The sequence below is a fragment of the Hesperophylax consimilis genome, chromosome 1, assembly GCF_061612785.1.
Source record: "Hesperophylax consimilis isolate HC1 chromosome 1, BYU_Hcon_1.0, whole genome shotgun sequence".
Lineage (NCBI taxonomy): Eukaryota > Metazoa > Arthropoda > Insecta > Trichoptera > Limnephilidae > Hesperophylax > Hesperophylax consimilis.
In genome coordinates, this window is record NC_142836.1 from 43604639 (window position 1) to 43624244 (window position 19606).

The 19606-nt window shown below is 33.1% G+C and overlaps 1 protein-coding gene across 9 annotated transcripts in view; it reads left to right on the plus strand.

Annotated features, from left to right (window-relative positions):
• The window catches only part of heph (polypyrimidine tract-binding protein 1 heph), a 919983-nt gene that overhangs the window by 867889 nt on the left and 32488 nt on the right, over positions 1–19606 (plus strand). For all 9 annotated transcript variants that reach the window (XM_089634334.1, XM_089634321.1, XM_089634359.1 and 6 more), the window contains one exon: positions 932–990. In XM_089634334.1, the coding sequence (XP_089490460.1) occupies positions 932–990 (59 nt within the window). The remainder of the gene's footprint in view (positions 1–931; positions 991–19606) is intronic.

The window sequence follows — 19606 nt, forward strand, 5'->3', positions numbered from 1 at the left end:
TAATAAATGGGTTTCTTAAGTCTTTATTCGTCGTTTGCTGACAAATTATTATTCATTCGACTGAATAATTATATCTTAATGTTATAATACGACTAAAAACTCTGTTTAACCATTTTCCACTTAGTTTTTACAGAACCTGGTATTCCACATTCAGACTGGTATAATCATTTTTACAAACGGTATTTTAAAGTTTGTTTGATTGACCAACAATCGCTTAGTTTTTAATAATATAATTCTATGTAATTATTTTACAATCCATCAGTTAAACGAATTGCAGTAATCTGAAAACATAAACTTCTATTGGGTTGTTAGTGTCCCTTTCCTCATCGTAATTTCTTCTTAATACTGTTTGTTTTTATTATGATTAACCGTTCAGGCCTCTGGCACATTAACCGTGATGACTAACTAAATAATAACTTATCAAATATCTATTTAAATTTAGATTTTGTTTTCGTGCATAAGTGAATTCAAATATTTGAAGTGGAAATTAACCCCCTTCCCGACACCCGATCGAGCTGAAACTCAACAAATGGACTCTTTGTTGACGACAATTTATTCTCATTATTATATCACACGTGGACATATACCTACGCATTTCTCTGAAATATTAAGACATTACATCAGTTAATATAAGAAAGAAATATCGGTCCTACCCGATCGGCATTTGGCGAAGTCGGTTGAGTTGTTACTCCAGTTCCTGGGTAGGGTTCAATCCAAGTTTATGGAAGGTTAAAAGACATGTTAAAGAAGATATAACAGATTAAAAAATCTTTTTTTTTTGCGGGTTGATTTTTTTCATAATTGTTTACTTACGTATTATTGTACGCTCCCGTATGGTACTTTATGAGCGAGTTCTCATTGAAAAATGACTCTATGTTGAAGAAACTTGCAGTCCATAACTTTAACTAATAATATTGTTGTTTTGTTCCAGATTCTTTCCAAGCTCTCATCCAATATCCTGACACACTGTCGGCGCAGACGGCCAAAGCGGTAAGATCTACAAACATCCTTAATAAATATTATCATTTAGCGTATTAGTTTTATTATCTTTTTCAAATTACTTTCCATGACGTATGTTACTCTTTTATCCCGGTTCTGATTTCCTTTTTATTTACTTTAATGATTGAAAAATGGAGCGGAGATTTCTTTTGAGATAACATTGTGTGAACGCTTGGAAGAACACATATATTTAATCAAACAATATGCCACATCAAACACACCGAGTATCCTATATCTCTTACGATACGTGTCTACCAGCCTAAACTCTGCACTCACTCGTTATTATACGTTCTGTATCTAATTATATGATGTTATATTACTTATAGACAATTGCGTTTTACACTGTTAGCTTATCATTATTTTCTGCTTGAATTTCACAGTGTATAGGGTGTTAAATCTGATAGTATTATTATATTAATGACTGTACAGTTTAGGATCGTTGTAAACGGAAGTGGCGCCCTCTGTTATTTTCAAAAAGAACCACTGAAGTTTTCAAACCACGGCAGCGGGTTTTTATCTGTTAATATTAAATAAGCAAACTTAATGATTTGAAGTAAGGTAAAAAATTAAAAGGGGTACTTCGATTTCAAACCTTTTATTTATCTTTTTAGTAACTTTTCCACGGTTAAATAATTGCCTTACGTTTTAAATTACTAAACATACTAATTTCGGTTGTCAATACATAGGTGAATGCGTGATTTGAAATTGTAATGAACTCTTAATTTTTAAAATTGAAACTGTTAATCAATCAGAGTAGCCAAAAATTAAGAACCAAAATTTTTGTATTCATCAATACTTCTATATTTGAAGTGTGGATTTTGACTTTTTTTACATATTTACCTGGCAAGTCAATAAAGATAAATACCTTTTATTAGAAAGTTTATGAAGTTGAGATGATATGACTTTGTACGCAAATGACACTTTATTAAAAACGCAGCTCCCTTGAGGTGATTTTTCACAAAAACGGCGCTATATAAATCAGCCAAATATTATGCCTGCATCTTGGATGGTTTACGGTTGCTCCTTTGACTTCCATTACTATTGATATTATAACATTTATGAGATTTCTCTAATTTGTCAACAGCAAAAATATTAATATATTATGCAGAAAACTGACGCTATTTGTTTTTGAAAGGCAATGAGATTCACAAATCCTACAATCATAATCACCGGTGATTTTTCAAGGGTCTGCACTTGCCTTTAATAACAATGCTTTACATTGATGCATATTTAGTGTTGAAGTTTTTTTGAATAGCCTCGTAGATGCTAATTCTTTTGACGTTAACTTATTTGTACAAAGGATTTAAAGTCCTTCTCGTTAATTGACACGAATTTAATTTAAAGCATAAATAATGGTGTAGGGGTATTACCTTTACAATATGTAGTTAACAAGCGTTTACTGGAACACTTAAATAACTTGACAAAACATGACAGACATCCTAGCGTTACCGAGGTTTTTCCTTTGAGAAAATTCCCCTCCCTCTATTTGAACAGTGGGAAAGCCACGGGTTGATTCCCAGATCGTTATCTTGTGCAAACATTATGAAGTCAACGTTTTAAATACGTTCCACTAACTTGTAGGCATTGATTCTCTCCGCCGTTCAAATCAAAATCAATCTAACGGCTGCCGATAAGTTAAAAAACCAACCCAAAACTCAGTTAGAAAGTTCAACTCATTGCGCCATCACTGACTTATTGTCTGCAAAATTAATTCCAAATCATATTTTATAAAATAATGTATTTTAAACGTTTAAAGATATCTGACAAAATGTGTGAATCGGATTTATTAAAGCGTGCGGATCTTTAATAAGGGTCGGTATTGTAAGTTCCAAATAAGTATTTATGTGGTATAAAATCGGTGAATACTGATATCTGCAATCTGACCCGCTGATATCTGTCAGATAATATGATGCTTTTACGAAGAATTACGTTCTGGAGGCGTAACTGTCAGACACGCAACCGATAGCGTTATCTGCTGCATGTGCCTTGCGTGACTACACGTTTATTATTGTCATAATAACTGTTTGACTGATTTTTCCAACCGTCACTTCCATAACAGTTGTCGCACAATTAACAGATGCACATATATTTTGTTTTAATTTCTAGGATATTGTAACTTATTTGGAATTGAAAACACGTTACGCTAAGATTTCTCTTTTGTATATCAACTGAAACTATGCTGCAAAACATTTTGAAACCATCTAATTGGAGTGTAAATAATCCTGGCGGCCATTATTTGTATTTTGCACGGATTGGAACCTACTTGACACTAGCTTATTTTGCAAGTCTTTGTTCAATTTCTTTATTTGGTCCGTGATATGACAGTGGAAAGGAAACGTAGAGTCGAATAAAAAGGAGACATTTGTGAGTGCGGGGCGAGGGCACGTAAAGGCTGGTAAGATTTAACATCCGAGGGAAGGGTTTTTCGATCCCAAAGGTAATAATGTAGGGAAGTTAATACCCCCTTGCTCAGCAGGGAAATTATAACAACCCTCGCTAAAGTCTCCTCGAACGTAATCATGAAAGAAAAAACAATCCAAGGAAATCGAGCCATGTATTGTGTTCAATGAGAAAAATAAACACTGAATATTAACCCTTTCTTACGTTGTATTATAATGTTTTGAAGTGCCAAGACTTTAGAAATGTTGTTTTATTAATTAATCAGAAGTCCACTAAAATACGCTTCCACAGTACAAAACACTCAATATATTTATAAGCTATCCATAGCATTATGTGAAAGTATACAAAAAATAACGTTGAAATACCTACTTTACAAATCAAATATGTACCTCAAATAATAATTTAACTTTACAAAATCAAAAATATTCACTTCGGTTATCTGTGCGTTAGTCCTGTGTGAAATCTGATTTTTAAATTGGAACTGATTGTGTGGAGAATTCAGTCATGCTATAAAGAGGGTACATATCTATAATTTTAAGTAGTTATTTTATATATTCAATATTATTATTAAAGAAATTACAAAAAAGTAAGTTTATTAAATAGCTTCGTAATAATTATTACTACGCGTGACAGCTGTTTCGCCTTCTGAAGGCATTATCAAACTCATAAGTTAACTGTTTTTTTTAGTAAATTAAATAACAATATTATTGAATATATAACAAAAAAATTAAAAATAAAAAGGAGTTCAACTAACTAAAAATACCTACCTATAGTTTAATATCTATAACAAATAATTATTTTAATTGTAAAACAAAATTGGAACTGATTTGTGAAGAATTCATAATACCCCGTGATTTTTCACAGGTCTGTACTAGTACTTTACTGACATACAAAAAAAAATAATTGATGTAAATAAAAAATGTAAAAATACTATTCATTTTTAATTAAACTTTTGTGCATAGTCATTCGCGAGCACAAAATTCTTTATTTTATGATCTACACTTCTCTACACTTCTTTACATCTTCTCTCCACGATCTTTCTTCCTTCTTATTATAATTTTTTTTTAACTTCTCGATTTTGTGTCCGGGTTAAATCTTCCCTATAGGAAAAACTAAACCCTTCCACACACTTTTCCACAAATGTTCATCTAGTCAATCAACATTATGCAAGTGCATTATATAAGCAAAATAAATACGAAACAATACAAGAACAACACGTCAACTCACCAGAGATCAAATGGGAAAATAATTCACCGACTCCAGATATTTTCATATCAGAGGGTTCGGCTCGGTAGAACTTCTAACAGGGCCTATAAATCCTACTGATCCCTCAACATAAATATTTAAAAAATCTTTCATTTTCTGACTTTTGCATCTTTATATATAAATTTTTTGATAGATCTAATACGCCTAAATTTTTAAGTTAAGCCTTAAGTTATCATTTATTGTAATATTTAATATTGGTGAAGCCTCCTTACTCCAGACAAAATTAGATTTTGCATAATTATTTGACAAACATAAAAGTTACTATATTTTAACCATGAAAATGTTTTTTGTGGAATTTCGCATTTTTGCTTGATTTAATAAATGGTAATTAGACCATTGACCTACCATCAAATATTTGATAAAGTTTGATTGCCCAATCAGTTCTACTAACTAAATCGACCAACGATTTTTTTTTACTTTTTAAGTTATTAGTACCGAGCTTAATAATTTGTTACGAGTCAGTCGCTACATGGTATTCGAAAATTAATCCTAGCTAAGGGATGGTGGATCCATTAATGTGTACCCTGTATCCAGGTGTACCCGGGGAAATCTGCCTCCTGCCTACTTCGATCAACCGTAATAACAATTCTCAATTTAGCCGATGATGAAACACCATAAAGCTTATCGCTCTGAAGTAAATAAATAATTGAAAACGTGTTATCAGGTCTGATCACCCGGTGTGTACATTGTAAAAAAAAATAGCTTTTTGTTAACGGTTTTGTAAAGCGTTATATTGATGATTATAATTTAACTAGCTAACGTGTACCGGTCGTTGCTAGACTTTTTTCTACTTTCTTTAAATATATTTTTTTTGTATATATAAACCTTTCGGAAGAAATTTCCTAAATGACAGTGAAAACTCTATTAGAATCCGTTGCATACTTTAAAAGAACTAAACGCACAGACAGAAGCGGATAGTGACCTTTTTTTATACTATTTACAGATGTGGTCGTAACTGTTAATGTTATTAAATCCCACTATTTTATATTCCGTTTGGTTTTCTGTGGGTAACACTACAATCAAAAATAAAATGAACACCAAAATTTTTATTTTTCATCTCTATTAGCTGAAGTACTGATTTACGCCGATTTTTTCGAAATTAGAAATAAATATATACAGTAACTTTTCTCTTATTTTGAACGTCAAGTGCATTAAATTTCGTCAAGCAGTATCAAATTTCACCTTTGAGGGTGTGGGAAAGGGGGATTGGGTGGCTTTTCGAAATCAATTGTAAACAGTAACCTTTCTCTCGTTTTAAAGGTCAGGTGTGCAAAATTTCTTCAAGAAGTATCGAAATTCTGATTTAAGGGGAAAAAGAGGTGGGGGTGGGGGTGGCTTTTCGAAATTGTAAACAGCAACAAGTCAAGTAATTTCATCAATCTTGGAATAAAACAGTAGATTTATGTAAAAAAACATAGCACGCCTCCACAGACGTCTTCTTTATAAAATATATATACTTATATAATAAATATATAACCTACGATCAATTATAGCGTAAAAACCCGTCCTAAGACGAACAGTATTGTTGATAAAAATCATTTATTTTCTGCTGTTAAATGAATGTTATATAACACTTCTACAAAATGAATAAAACATTAAGGCATATCTATTATTTTAACGGGCCCATTTCGATATCAAAAAGATTATAAAACATAGTATTTGTTCGAAATTTAAGGCCTGATTTTCAGACTTTTCGATCACAAACCCCGCCCACATTGAACTTCTTGTGTTCTTTTTTTGTTCTACAAATGTACTAAGCTATTATCAGTACGGCAGTATAGTCTTTTAATAGTTTACAGTTTTATTCTACAAATGTACTAAGCTATTATCAGTACGGCAGTATAGTCTATTAATAGTTTACAGTTTTATTCTACAAATGTACTAAGCTATTTTCAGTACGGCAGTATAGTCTATTAATAGTTTACAGTTTTATTCTGCAAATGTACCAAGCTATTATCAGTACGGCAGTATAGTCTAGTCATAGTTTATAGTTTTAACATCCGCTAAAATACTGATACTCGTTATGATATATATAAAATCAAGGCATTCATATTAACTGTCAACATGTCATTATATGTCAACTTAATTCGGATAATTTAATTTTTAAAGAAATAGATTCCCTAATTCGCCAATTTAACTTAGTTTTCATATAAATCATTAATAGAAAATCACAAAGCAATATGACTAACCATCCTAAGTTTTTTTTTGCTTTATTTCCATGTCTTCGTTCACAAACTACTTAAAAATTAACTGAATCCTGATCGTTTAGAATCTGTAGCTTGATTTCCGTTTAATGGAGGTAGTATTTTATTGATTTTTATGTGAAGAATCTCGTTGCGGATATAATTCACTCGCTGACTAACCACTGTAAGCAGCCGATCGTAAATTACCGTAGATCGGTACAAGTCCCAATGTGCATTCAAGTGATTTGTGGAGATTTTCCGTAGAGTTAGTTAGTGATTGGGGTAGAGGGTTCTTCAAAATAAAGAAGGAATTTTAAATGTGGAATCCTCGCAATCTCCTTTATGACCTAATATTTATTTCTTCTCCTTTCCGGTCAGCATATTACAAAGAAAGAAATATAATATACCTTAATAATGTGCTCAATCACAGTTATGAGGTTTGGACCTCTAACAAGTAGCGAAATACTGCAAGCATGCTGATATTTAAATTTGTGTCATCCCTTTCAGTGGTGGCGGGACTTAAACCATGAACCTTTTTTATATCCAGGTTACTGCTTTACCAATTGATTCAATACATTCAACCAAACGCATTCTACCGAACGTAATATAATCGAAATGCAAGGAATTTTTGTATAGCGTCGTTTTTGTGAAACTCATTTCAAGGGTGCTTTGCAATTAGTCAAATGGCCCAAAGAAACATGAAAAGTAATAAATTAAATTCAAACATAATTTATCTGAGATTTTACCGCATTTAACTAAGAACCTAAGACTGATGACTTACAAATAATTGCTTATAGCTTTAAACTTATTAATGAATTTAATGACTCAAACCTACTGCATATTTTTTAAGAATCAATATTATGTTTGTTTTTCTTGATAATAGGCCAATTAATTTGTAGGGTGGTACATTAAAAATAAAATATCGTGCGGTCATGTTGGTTGCACCACTGTTTTGTTCTCAAGAAATCATTGAATAAATTAAATCATTGTTTTCAGAATCTAATTGATAATAAGAGTATTGTCTTTACAAAATTTTTTTGAGTCAATCCTTTGTATTTTTCACTGCGCAGCGCCGAGAAAAATCCGTTAATTACATGAATTCAGGTTAATCTTATTTAAACGTTAGTAGGTACTCTTCTTAAAAAAAATTGTTCTCTTCCTTATTCCTACCTGTACCTCTTCCGTGTCTCGGCCCTTGAGCACTCTTATATACCCTCAGGCTTCGTGCTGAAGTAAGCTACAACTTCTCCGACATCCTTTGATCTTCTGTTCCCATTAATTACGTAATGCAATACCATCTTAAATAAAACGTTTCATCTAAAGTTTTCCAGAAGTCTGTTTCTGGCGTCTATGAAACAGTCTATTCTGTTACGAATGAACCACAAACATAGTTGCAGTTTTATTTTACATTTTTTACTGCTTTGATATTAATTATGTCGTATAATTACGTTCCTGTCATTGAAGGCAGAAGTGTGCAAGCAGATGACGATTGCTTGTAGAGTTAAGTGATTCACGTGATATATTTTTTGTCTACTACATTCTGTCATTCTGTCATCTGTCAGTGAAACCACTTATTATGTTAATAAAACCAATTAACTATGAAATAAACATTTAATAAATCATGTGAAAATAACCAACATTATTTATAAAAAAAATTTATAAAAATTATCAACATATCCATATTTTTTTAAATGTGAAAATTCACAATAGTCCCAACTGCTTCTAACTGTCTAGAACCAGTGAGACTATGGCATCCCCAATTGGGGTATATTGTGAGGCTTAAGATAGTGTCGAGGAGAAGGAGATGGGGAAGAAGAAAAAGGTGGGGAAATACCTGGCTTTTCAGATCTGGTCATCTGGTCATTTCAAGCAACGTTTCAATGTTGAATGGTGTTCTTACACCAGGTGAAGAAACCTTTGGTTTTTAATAAATGGTTTTCTGAAAAAGACCAATACATCTTGGGCGATTTGTCAATGCAATTGTTCACAAACCCGTCGGAGAGAATCGGATGAATATTATAATTATTATTAATTTATTTAGAATTAACGGCACAAGTGCAATTTATATGCATGATAGTTATTTACACTCGTAGATCGAAAAGAAGAAAAATAGTTAAATTATGAGATCAAATAAATAAACAAGAAAAAATAATAAATATCAATACAAAGTAAATGAAAGAATTGAAGAAGAAACAAAAACAAAAAAACGTGTTTGACCTCGTTAAAATGTCTGCTGCTCAAATCTTTAATTATTATTGCTTTATGCATAAAAATATTAAAAACATTATCTAACATAGCATAAGAGTTAACAATGGTGTTTATTCTATTTATAACACAATTGTAGCCTGAAACCGTAGTATAATTGTCACAATAATACATACAAGAAAACTTTGGTGGTGGTTAACGCAAAATCTTATAAACCGTAAAGTGTTTATTATTTACAAAAGCTATTCGTTCCCGCCAAAAGTGTAACTCTTGCCTTTTCACGATTGATTTGATAAATTGATGTGAAAATATCGCCGAATTACTCCACCTCAAGTATTCATTTAAATTTTCCGCCTGGAAAGCCACGGTTCCGAACCATCAATGAAATAACCTCTTTAGACATTATCCGCTAAATTAGATTCACCTCCATTTATTTCGCGTAAGTTTCTCGATAAAACGTAGAGACACCCTGACTTAACTGATATTATTAATTAATAAAAACCGCTCGGAGACAGACTCCGCTTTATATCTCGGATTGCGAATCTATCTCGCTAGAAAGGTGAGCGGTGGGATAATTTATTAACTTCGTTTATCAATTTAAACCGATACCTTTCCTCTTGTCTTGGTTTGTTTTCTCCAGCTTTGGCTTTGTTCTTATGATGGTTTCCTGGGCCACGGCCCCCGGTTGAATATGTCTTGCCTGGCCTTCTGGCTGCTTCGGTCTGCTTGGGTCTGCCCTGGCATTCTTTTCTCTCCCCCTCGACGCTATTAGTTAGCCAAATGCTTTATCGGTATCCGATAATTGACATACCCTTGTTTCTATGACAAACAAAAAACCGCACAGCATCCCCAGAGGTGACATAGGCCCCTAAGGGAAATTATTTTCTCTTTGGTGGTTTTTTGTGTAAAGAATTTTTGTTAAAAAATTTATGAATAACCCGACCATATTTGAAAATCTCCTACTACAACCACAGTAAGCGGAAAATGTTGCTTGTGTTGTGATGGAGGACTTAGTCAGCCGATGAATTAAACATATGACGCCTGGGTGGGACCCAAACGCGATGTCAACTCTAGCACAGACCGGTCATTTGTTTGTCAATGTCAATTTATATCCAGGGATTAAAGTGTTCCCAAATTATTGTTAGCCAAAACGAACTCTCGTAGAATAATATTTATATCTATGTTTTGTTCATTGCTTACACAGAGGTTACATGCATATCATAACAATGACGACCCTAAATCAGGGTTTCGGAAAGTCAAATTCAATAAATCTTTAGTTCCTTAAATTTCCGATAAAGTCGATAGTTTCCGCGTACCACTGTAATAGTACTTTATATATGTGGCATTACTTGTAAATCTGCCCACCTCCCTCGGAGCCCGGGGGTAGATTGAAACCCTCCCCGACCCCTCCCCGCGCAGAGCCCAAAGGTTATTTGTATCATCGGCTGAGTAGGCAGCACTAAGCTCACTGCGTGAAATAACGGCCTTAAAACTTTAACTCGTCCAATCATTCACACGTAAGATGAAAGCGATCTTTAGCAAAGTGCTTCCCACCGCTTTGCTGCGTTTGATGTTTGCTGGGTGCTCTTACATTAACCCACCAGCCGAATAATAATGATGCGTCCTGTCCGTTGGTGGATTCCGGCTATCTGGTACCTACTACCTGCTACCTGCTACCCGGTAACGCCTTCTGGCAAAGAGTCTGACGCAGACCAACAAAAGGTTTAAATGTTCATTACAAGAATGTTTGATTGTAACAAAAAAAACTTCATGTTTTGGGAGCATCGTTATATTATCACAAATGATTTTCCGAAGCATCGTATGATTAAAAGCATTTTCTAGAATCATCTATGTTTTGTGTTTTTTTTCTTTTGAGAATATTATTTTTTTTCATATATACGGCATAACGTTGTCATCAACAAAAGTAAGAATAGTGAAAGTACAAAAACTCAAACAAAATTATTAAGTAACAAGCATAAATGTAAAAGTCATCAACTCAAAGAAAGGTATAAAGTAACAAGTATAAAATGGAAAAGTACAACAACTCAAAGAAAAGTATAAAGTGACAAGTATAAAATGTAAAAGTACAACAACTGAAAGAAAAGTATAAAATGTAAATGCACAATAACTCAAAGAAAAGTATAAAGTAACAAGTATAAAATGTAAATGTACAGCAACTAGAAGAAAAGTAAAAAATGTAAAAGTTCAACAACTCAAAGAAAAGTATATAGTAACACGTATAAAATAATAAAATATCTAAAAGTATAAAATGTACAAAAAATCTTATTTATTTTGAAAGGTTTTAAAAAGTGAGTACTGCTAAGTATGAGCAATGAAGAAGAAAATAATTAACAGGAGAAGAAAATCTTCGCTAATTCTAATCTAAGTGGAAGATACTACCAGTATCGCCCTGGTGTAAGACCACCATTCAGAATTGAAACGTTGCTCCAAATGGCTTTAGCCGTGTTTAGTGACTAGATCTGAATAGCCAGGTACTTCCCCACCTTCCTCTTTCCCTTCCCCACTTACCTTCAGCCTCACAACATCCCCCAATTGGGGATGCCATAGTCTCACTGGCTCCAGACGGGAGCAGTTGGGACTCTTGTGAGGTATTCACTATAAAAAAAAAAACTATTCATTGAAAAAGTTCAATATCAAGTTTCAAGTTATGAAATTTTCATTTTCTATCAATCTTTTTGTGCCATTAACACATGTATATACACCTTTTTTCTCAATTTATTAGTAAAAAGGCCTTTCAAATTCATATCCCTGAAGAATAATATAATATCCATACCTACCCTTTGAAATGAAATTCCAGTCAAAATAATAGCGTAAAATTCAACATTTAATCTTAAAAATGTATTTGCAGTACCTTTCTACATAATTTCATTTGATTTTTTATTATTATCTCAGTACGATGCTGTGTTGGACTGAAATATTATTAGTCTACATAACCTAGCGTGCTCAAGGCTTAGAAAAATATGAATTATCCTTGTTTGATGAAAATAGTAAAATGAAAAAAATACTTGGTGGCACACAGGTCCTTATTTTCGATACCTCTCTCTTCCGGTAATTGTTTGGTTTCGGTCGCCTCCTTATTGTACCTTTTTAAAATGTCTGCTCAGAAGATTTCTGATTATGAGCACAAACTGCCTCCTGTTTTATATATTTTTTAATTTTAATATTCGTGTTTTATCCTATCCTACTGTTACTGTTATTCTAAGTTTTGTCATCACTTTGTACAAACAGTATATTTAGTGTTATAACATTAAATCTGCATTGGGTAAGGCACACTTTAGGAATAATTTTAAGAACATGACCTCTGATACAAAATTAACACCTTTAAGTTTGTAATAGTAAAGCGCACTTGAAGAGAAATGACACTAAAATGCGCTATATAGATGCCATGTTATTATTATTACGATGTTCTTTAAGATATTGCAATTTTTTGGCTTTTTTGTTAACGTCTTATACAATTTCTCAATTTTTGATAAATTGTATTACAAAATGTTGTTGATTTCAACGTGTTTACATGTTGCCTCGATGGCTCTATAATTTAGTCATCCGGTTAGCGAACGTTCTCAGAAGTTAAAATCCCGGATGTGGTATTAAACTTTATTCCCTTGTGATTAGCGTAAATTTATAAGCAAATTATTTTTTGTGATTTTTAGCTGAAGCTTTTAAAAGGATATAACACATAGCTATATACTCCTGTAATGCATATTAAGGTTAATGCAGCATAAATGATTGTTGGCTTACGCATCAATCATTCAAGTTTATAAGTTGATCTTCTCTCTACTCTCAGCTGAACCTTATCCTATTAGAAGGCATATTTAGTAAAAGCATCTTAAGAAAACGACCGACCCTTATAAGGATTTCGCTTAGGGGTAATGAGCTTACAATTTCCTTCATCCCCTTCACAGATAGAGATGAGTGAAGAGTCTCTCAGCTGTTGGAAAATCGGTAAATTATAATTCAATAATAATACTTTTCTGAAATAGGGAAACGCTTTTCTCGGTTTGCGATTTGCCAAATTAAAATAACAGCCCCGGGCGTTTTTTGGTGATAATTCCCAACTCTGCCTTGTATATTGAAATACTGTTTAATGGGTTTTTCATTATTCAGTGCCGTTCTACGGTGCCATCAGATATTTACGAAGACTTCTTCATTTTTGCGATAACAATCTAGGTATAAAATATTTACCGCTTGAAATATTATTTCATGATTTTCATATTTGGCCAGTGTTAACAGCTTCGATAATTTCCCCGAAGAAGGATTTAGGCATTATAGATTCAAGCAAATCTTTTCAACTGGATCCATATAATTTTATCAGTCAAAAAGCAAGCTTAGTTTTTACAATATTTGTACATGTTTAGTTCACATTCAAATCCTGAAATTTAATATAATTTAGCACTGATGTAAAATTTTATGTTTTGCTAGTTTTTTTGTTTGTACGTTGTTTTACTCTGTAATAATATTTATTTTTAAAAAAGGCTCCTTTAGGGCCTGGTTTCCATGGATCGGTGAATATACGTATTTTATTATTGAAATTTTCATTAAAAAAGTTTTGTGGTTAGGAATTAAATATTAAGGCATACTTTTGGCACAACTTAATTATTGGGGTGTGAAATTAGGTAATCAATTAAAGAAAATCATTTTTCAAAAACTTTTGTTTAAAATTGTGTTTAATTTGAGTTTCCCGGGCTTATTTCGGGAATAAACTTCTTATTTCTTTGCGGCGGAGATTAAATTGGCATTTATAATAATTGCATTTCCACCTTAATAGGAAATAACCGTCAACGGGTAGGTACTAAGTATCAAGTATATTGAGATACGACCTCCGATCCTGAGAGTTCCGGGAAAGCCGGAAAAATAATCGACTACGATTAGCCAACAGATTCCGTTTCCCCTCCACCATTCGGAAACGTGAGAAACTCAGTCAATCAATAGATTTTTATCAAGTAACTACTCGATGGAACTATCTGTGAAGGAAATAATTACTAAAAAGTGATCAGCCAATACGTACATTATTTAATTGCAAGTAATACTGTTTCAAATCAAATCGCTGCTGGATTGTGTCAGGTAATATATTTTCCGCTTTGTTTGCGAACTGTCGACTTGTATGAAGTTAAAATTGTGTTTAAATTTAAAATTATAATCGTTGGGTACGAGGCTTTTAAACATCAATTCATTTTTTTTTTAAACAATTCATCAAATTTCGTATTTAAAATTCGGAGAAAGTTCTATTCAAGTTCTGTTATTATATCATAATTTGACAGTTATTACACAGTACTTTGTAAATAACAGTTCTCTAATAGGATTTTTGTGGAACTTGAATTTTAGCTTTGAAATTTGATAAATTTGGCTTTCCTTTCGACCTAATAACACAATAATATACATGATTGAATCAAAATTGAGAGGGTGATTATATTAAAATACATTTGAATACATAGATCACCATCACCAGCCATTAAACGGTTAATACTGTGTCGTGGGTAAATATCAAATAATCAGCACACAAGAAGTTTAAACGCACAGCACATGCAGTGGCAGGGGAATACCCCACTCACGGCCACCTCAGTGCTTCGTCCATCGGCCACGGGCACGGACCGCGGACCACGGTACAGGCAGTACGGGATATGCTCCCGGGCAACAGTCAACCCGCACGGGGCTGCCAGCCACATCCATCTCCGGCCGCGGTGGCTGGGCCGCTTCATCACGGTTTCTCTCCGCCATAATCCTCGACGGATGTTCATCAAATATGCACGTGGCTTTTAGCTACCACTCCACAACCACCCACCTCACCACCCACCTAACCACCCTCCCCACCAACCACCCGCTTTTCACCACCCCTGCAATTTTTAATAAATAAATGACTCGAGCTTAGGGATTTGAATTCAGAAGCGAGAATATGAGCCACGATTTTTTTTTATTTACCTGCCGTACGGAAAATTATGAATAATTAATTTAGCGAATGAAAAAGCGAGGCAAATTCGTAAAGCAGAGTTTTTGGTATTGTTGACAGATTTTATATAACTTATCCATATTTTATATGGGATGTCCGTGTGTGTGTTTTTTAATGGTCTTCTCATTTGACTTTCATTGTAGATGTTGCAGGTTTGATTCATGCCACAATAATTAGATAAAAATGTACGCGGTATTTATTACTTGACTCCAAAAATAAAAGGAAGCAATACAGGTGATTAGTACAATCTTTTTCTCCATCACATTATACAGAGACAAATTACTAACTAACCATCACGCCGTTTCTCCACAGGGGTAGGCAGAGAGAAAAGACGCCAAACAACTCTCTCTTTGCGCACAATCCTTGCCTTATTAATATTCATACATAATCTTCTGTTGACTGACTCTTTACTTTACTCGACTCAAGTGTTCACTTGATCGTGCCATGCCTTCCTCGGGCGTCCCCGACTTCTTTACATTCGCGTCACATATTCTCCTTACACTCCTTTCTTCGTTTATTCACTCTACATTCTCAAACTATCTAAGCGTCCCTTTCTCAATCTTACTATTTTTATGTGAATACCGCACAAGAGTCCCAACTGCTCCCAACCGTCTGGAGCTAATGAGACTATGACATCCCTAATTGGAGAATGTTGTGAGGCTGAAGGTAGTGGGGATGGGAAAAAGGCATGGAAGAGGAAGGTGGGGAATACCTGGCTAATCAGATCTTGTCTCCAGATAAATTTGTATTATTAAATATGAAAACACTCCCTAACTATTGTTAACACCTAACATCGGGTTTTCCACAGCAATACGATAATTCCGTTATCTAGCAGATTTTTCGTTTTTTTTATCTACGTATTTAAGAAATGAAACAATCTTCAACTGAACAATTTTACAATAATATGTCTCCACATTATAAAGTGATTAAATACCTAAATAAGCTCTTTTCATTTTCATGTTATATGTGCGCTGCCAGGGTACTTTGATGTTTGTACTTTGCGAAACGTATTTAAAAATTGGTACTTGAATTTTTTCATTTATTTCTGGGATTCCCAACTTTGTGTACAAAACTATTCAATTCGTATCGCGTAAAATTACTAGTATTGGGTCAAATTATTACCATATGGCAAAAATACGGATAAAAATGTTGTTATCAAATTAAATTCATTTCCGAATGCATTCAATTTTAATTAAGTATATTTATTTACGATTCCGTCATTAATTGCGCTTTTCTCTGGACTATGGCGTTCAGCTTAATTAAAAAACGTAACCAATATTTTATTCCGCCAATCAGATGCATTCATACCTCACCTGCCCAATCATAATATGCATATTTTACATCATTCAGCCAATCCAATCACCCGTCGAATGCACTTCCGATACAATAAGCTAGAAAAAACATTCTGAAAATTAGCTTGCCCGTAATTGTTTGTCTGTTGTGTTACCATTGTGGAACAGAATGCACATAACAGGAGTCTACATTATCAAATATGCCGACGAATGCCTGTGGAATTGTATCGATTTTATATATGTTTACTCAACTATAAAAACTACCGCGTCGCAAATGATTTGTTCCCAGTCGAACTGTATCCTTTGCATTTGAACAAAGACAATTTATTTTTTGTTAAATTATTTCTACTTGCCAGCAAATTTTTGTTGCATTCAAAAAAACTGTTATTTCTCTGAATTCAAAATCTGACATTTCCTTGTAATTTTTATTGATTTTTTGTAAATAATATTTTCTTACTTAAAAGTGCACTATTTTTGTATTAAGTATCGCTCTTGTGTACCGTATGCATTTACGCGTATTTTAAAATACTTAGATTTTTTGTTTTCAATCTCTAATCTCTAACTAGTTTTTAATCTCAGTTTTTTAATACTTAAATTTATATATTCTGTAAATATTTATTTATTTATTACTTTATTAACGCCCTTTTAAGGGATATTTTACATGTAAATAGTAAAAATTATATATTAATACACTAAATATTTACTGAGATTTTTAACTAACTAAACTGTCTCAGTAGCAATCTCTTGTATTTGTTAAGTGATAAATTAATGCTTTCCACTGACTTGGTATAATTATTTCCATAAGTATTCTGGGCAATGAGGAATGCATATGGTAGTTAGTATCAGAATTTCCGCACTGAAATAGTGGAATCCGAAAGCTTGTCAATGCAAGCAATTCTGGACTATCAGATGTATCATTTAGAATTTTTTATAGAAATAAGTCAGTGAAAATCCTTCTGTCAGACAATTAAAGCATATTAATTTTATTTAAAAGAATGTTGTATTTCAAAATTACTGGAATACAATATAATATAGTGTACGATTTGTTATTTTAAGTCAAACACGCCCTCTGAGACCTAATGTTCTTTCAAAATAAAATAGTTATAACTTCTACCACGCTGTGTTTTTATTTATGACGGCATAATAACACCACATAAAACATGTTAACATCTCAGCAAAGGTTCTCCTAGAGAGGTATTCACAAAACACTACTACTAGCCCTAAGTATTGTATTATTAATTTTGCATATTTTTTATTATAACATTACGGATTTGGCATCTAAGTCGTTATATTTGAACCGCTTAAACAATTTATTTGCAGAGCCAAAAGCCTTGTAAGTGTGCTATAAAACATGAAAAACAAATCGATCTTTTGATCAACTGCATTTAAGAAATACATGGCTCTCCCCACGGGTGAGTTCATGAACAAATTGGTTCGGTTAAATCTACAGTAAATGAGGTTATGGTGACGTCCTTGAGAGTTAAGCTTTGGTAGAAAAAAAAAGTATTTATAATAAATAACCCAATCATATTTCTGTGATCCTGGTATTTCGTTCTCGTTGACAGGTTCACGTTCTGACCTTAAATTCATTTTGTATATTATGTATAGTTTTAACATTAGCGCCACACCCTGTGACATTTCTGTGTTCCTGGTATTTTGTTTCTTGTTCGTTTTTTATTTACTTTATTTATAAAAAACTTTGCACAGACCCGTACAAAATCACGGATAATCATGGACAAATTTAGAAATGGCAATTAAAATAATTTTCTTTTATAAAAGTAATGTTCTAGGTAGGTACTTTATCGCTAATCTGATTTCTCCAGATAAAAATATCCAATTTTGAAAATGTCACATTCAAAGCAAAATTTCTAGAATTCATTGAAGCGGAATTACTGACAAACAGACGAAGGAGTTAGTTTAGTATTTTTAATAATATGTAGTTGCTAGAAATATATTTAATCGGGGTGGTTCACAGTTCAGTAGTATTTCTATTTAATTTATCTTGTACTGTCACGATGAAATCAAAAAAAATCGTCTTAGTTCGTCTTGATATTAAAATCACTCCCTTAAACCGGCGTAAGTTTGTATGCTTTGCATACGATTTACACTATTAAGGTTAACTCGCGGGTATTTAATAGCTCAATTTCGGAAATGGGAGAATTCACGAATAATTTCCCCGGAGCCAATGTGAGCCAATACGAGTGGATATACATACATACATACATGGTGTATTATGTATAAAGTACACACACCCACCCACACGCATACACACCCTCACACACACACACACACACACATATCTGCGCATACCAATAGATATAGCCCCCGGCATAGTATTATCTTTTCACTCACATCCTATCAAGCTATAAAATATGATATTATCTTTTTTGCGTTTCTTATCTTCCTCCTTTTTGTATTTTCGGTTAGGTTTGCAAAAAGTACAGTTGATTGAGTGTTTCTTTATATGATCCTCGGGAATAGGGTGATTCCCATTAACCTAATACAAAAATATTATATGGATTCGTAACGTTTGTAGCAATGGGTTATCTCAAATATACATGTTTTATGTGATGACCGAACAAGACCCGTTTTTTCGAAAAATCAGTTTTTTGTGTGAAGATTTTCAGTAAATTTCAGTTTGGCAGTGCGCTGCGCCGATGTCCTGAAAATCTTCGTATGAAGAACCGTATTTTAGAAAAAAGAAAGTTTTCCAGTCATCCAAAATTGAGGTATTTTGTGAGACTGAAGGTGAGGAAATACCTATTGATATCCAGGTATTGTCACCAAATACGTCTAAAACCACTTCAATCAACTTTTCAAATCTGAATTGAGGTCTTTCACCGGGACAATACTGAGAGTACCATCCACTCTGGAATGTGCCACAGGTACAATGTTTATTATTTTATGAATATATTGTGAAATTACACAAATAAATCAAATTAAATTTTCTTGCGCACGCCGGGATTTGAACCCGCGTCCTCCGGATTTGTAGTCAAATATCGTAACCACTCAATCACGGATGCCGTCAAAAATGTATTTATTTATTATTATGTACCAGTGTATATAATAAAGATGTCTTAAAAAATATTGAAATTGGCACTGTTTTGAAATATCCTGAAGAGGTCATCCGTAGTAATTTTTGGTTACCCTACATCACTTTTTTCAACCTAACAACAATCTCCATAAAAATTGGGATGCCAGAGATTCACAGGCTTCGAGCAGTTGGAACTCTACAACATAACAAAAATGTCTTACAAACTTCTCTTGTTCGCTTTACCTAGATAAAAAGATATTAT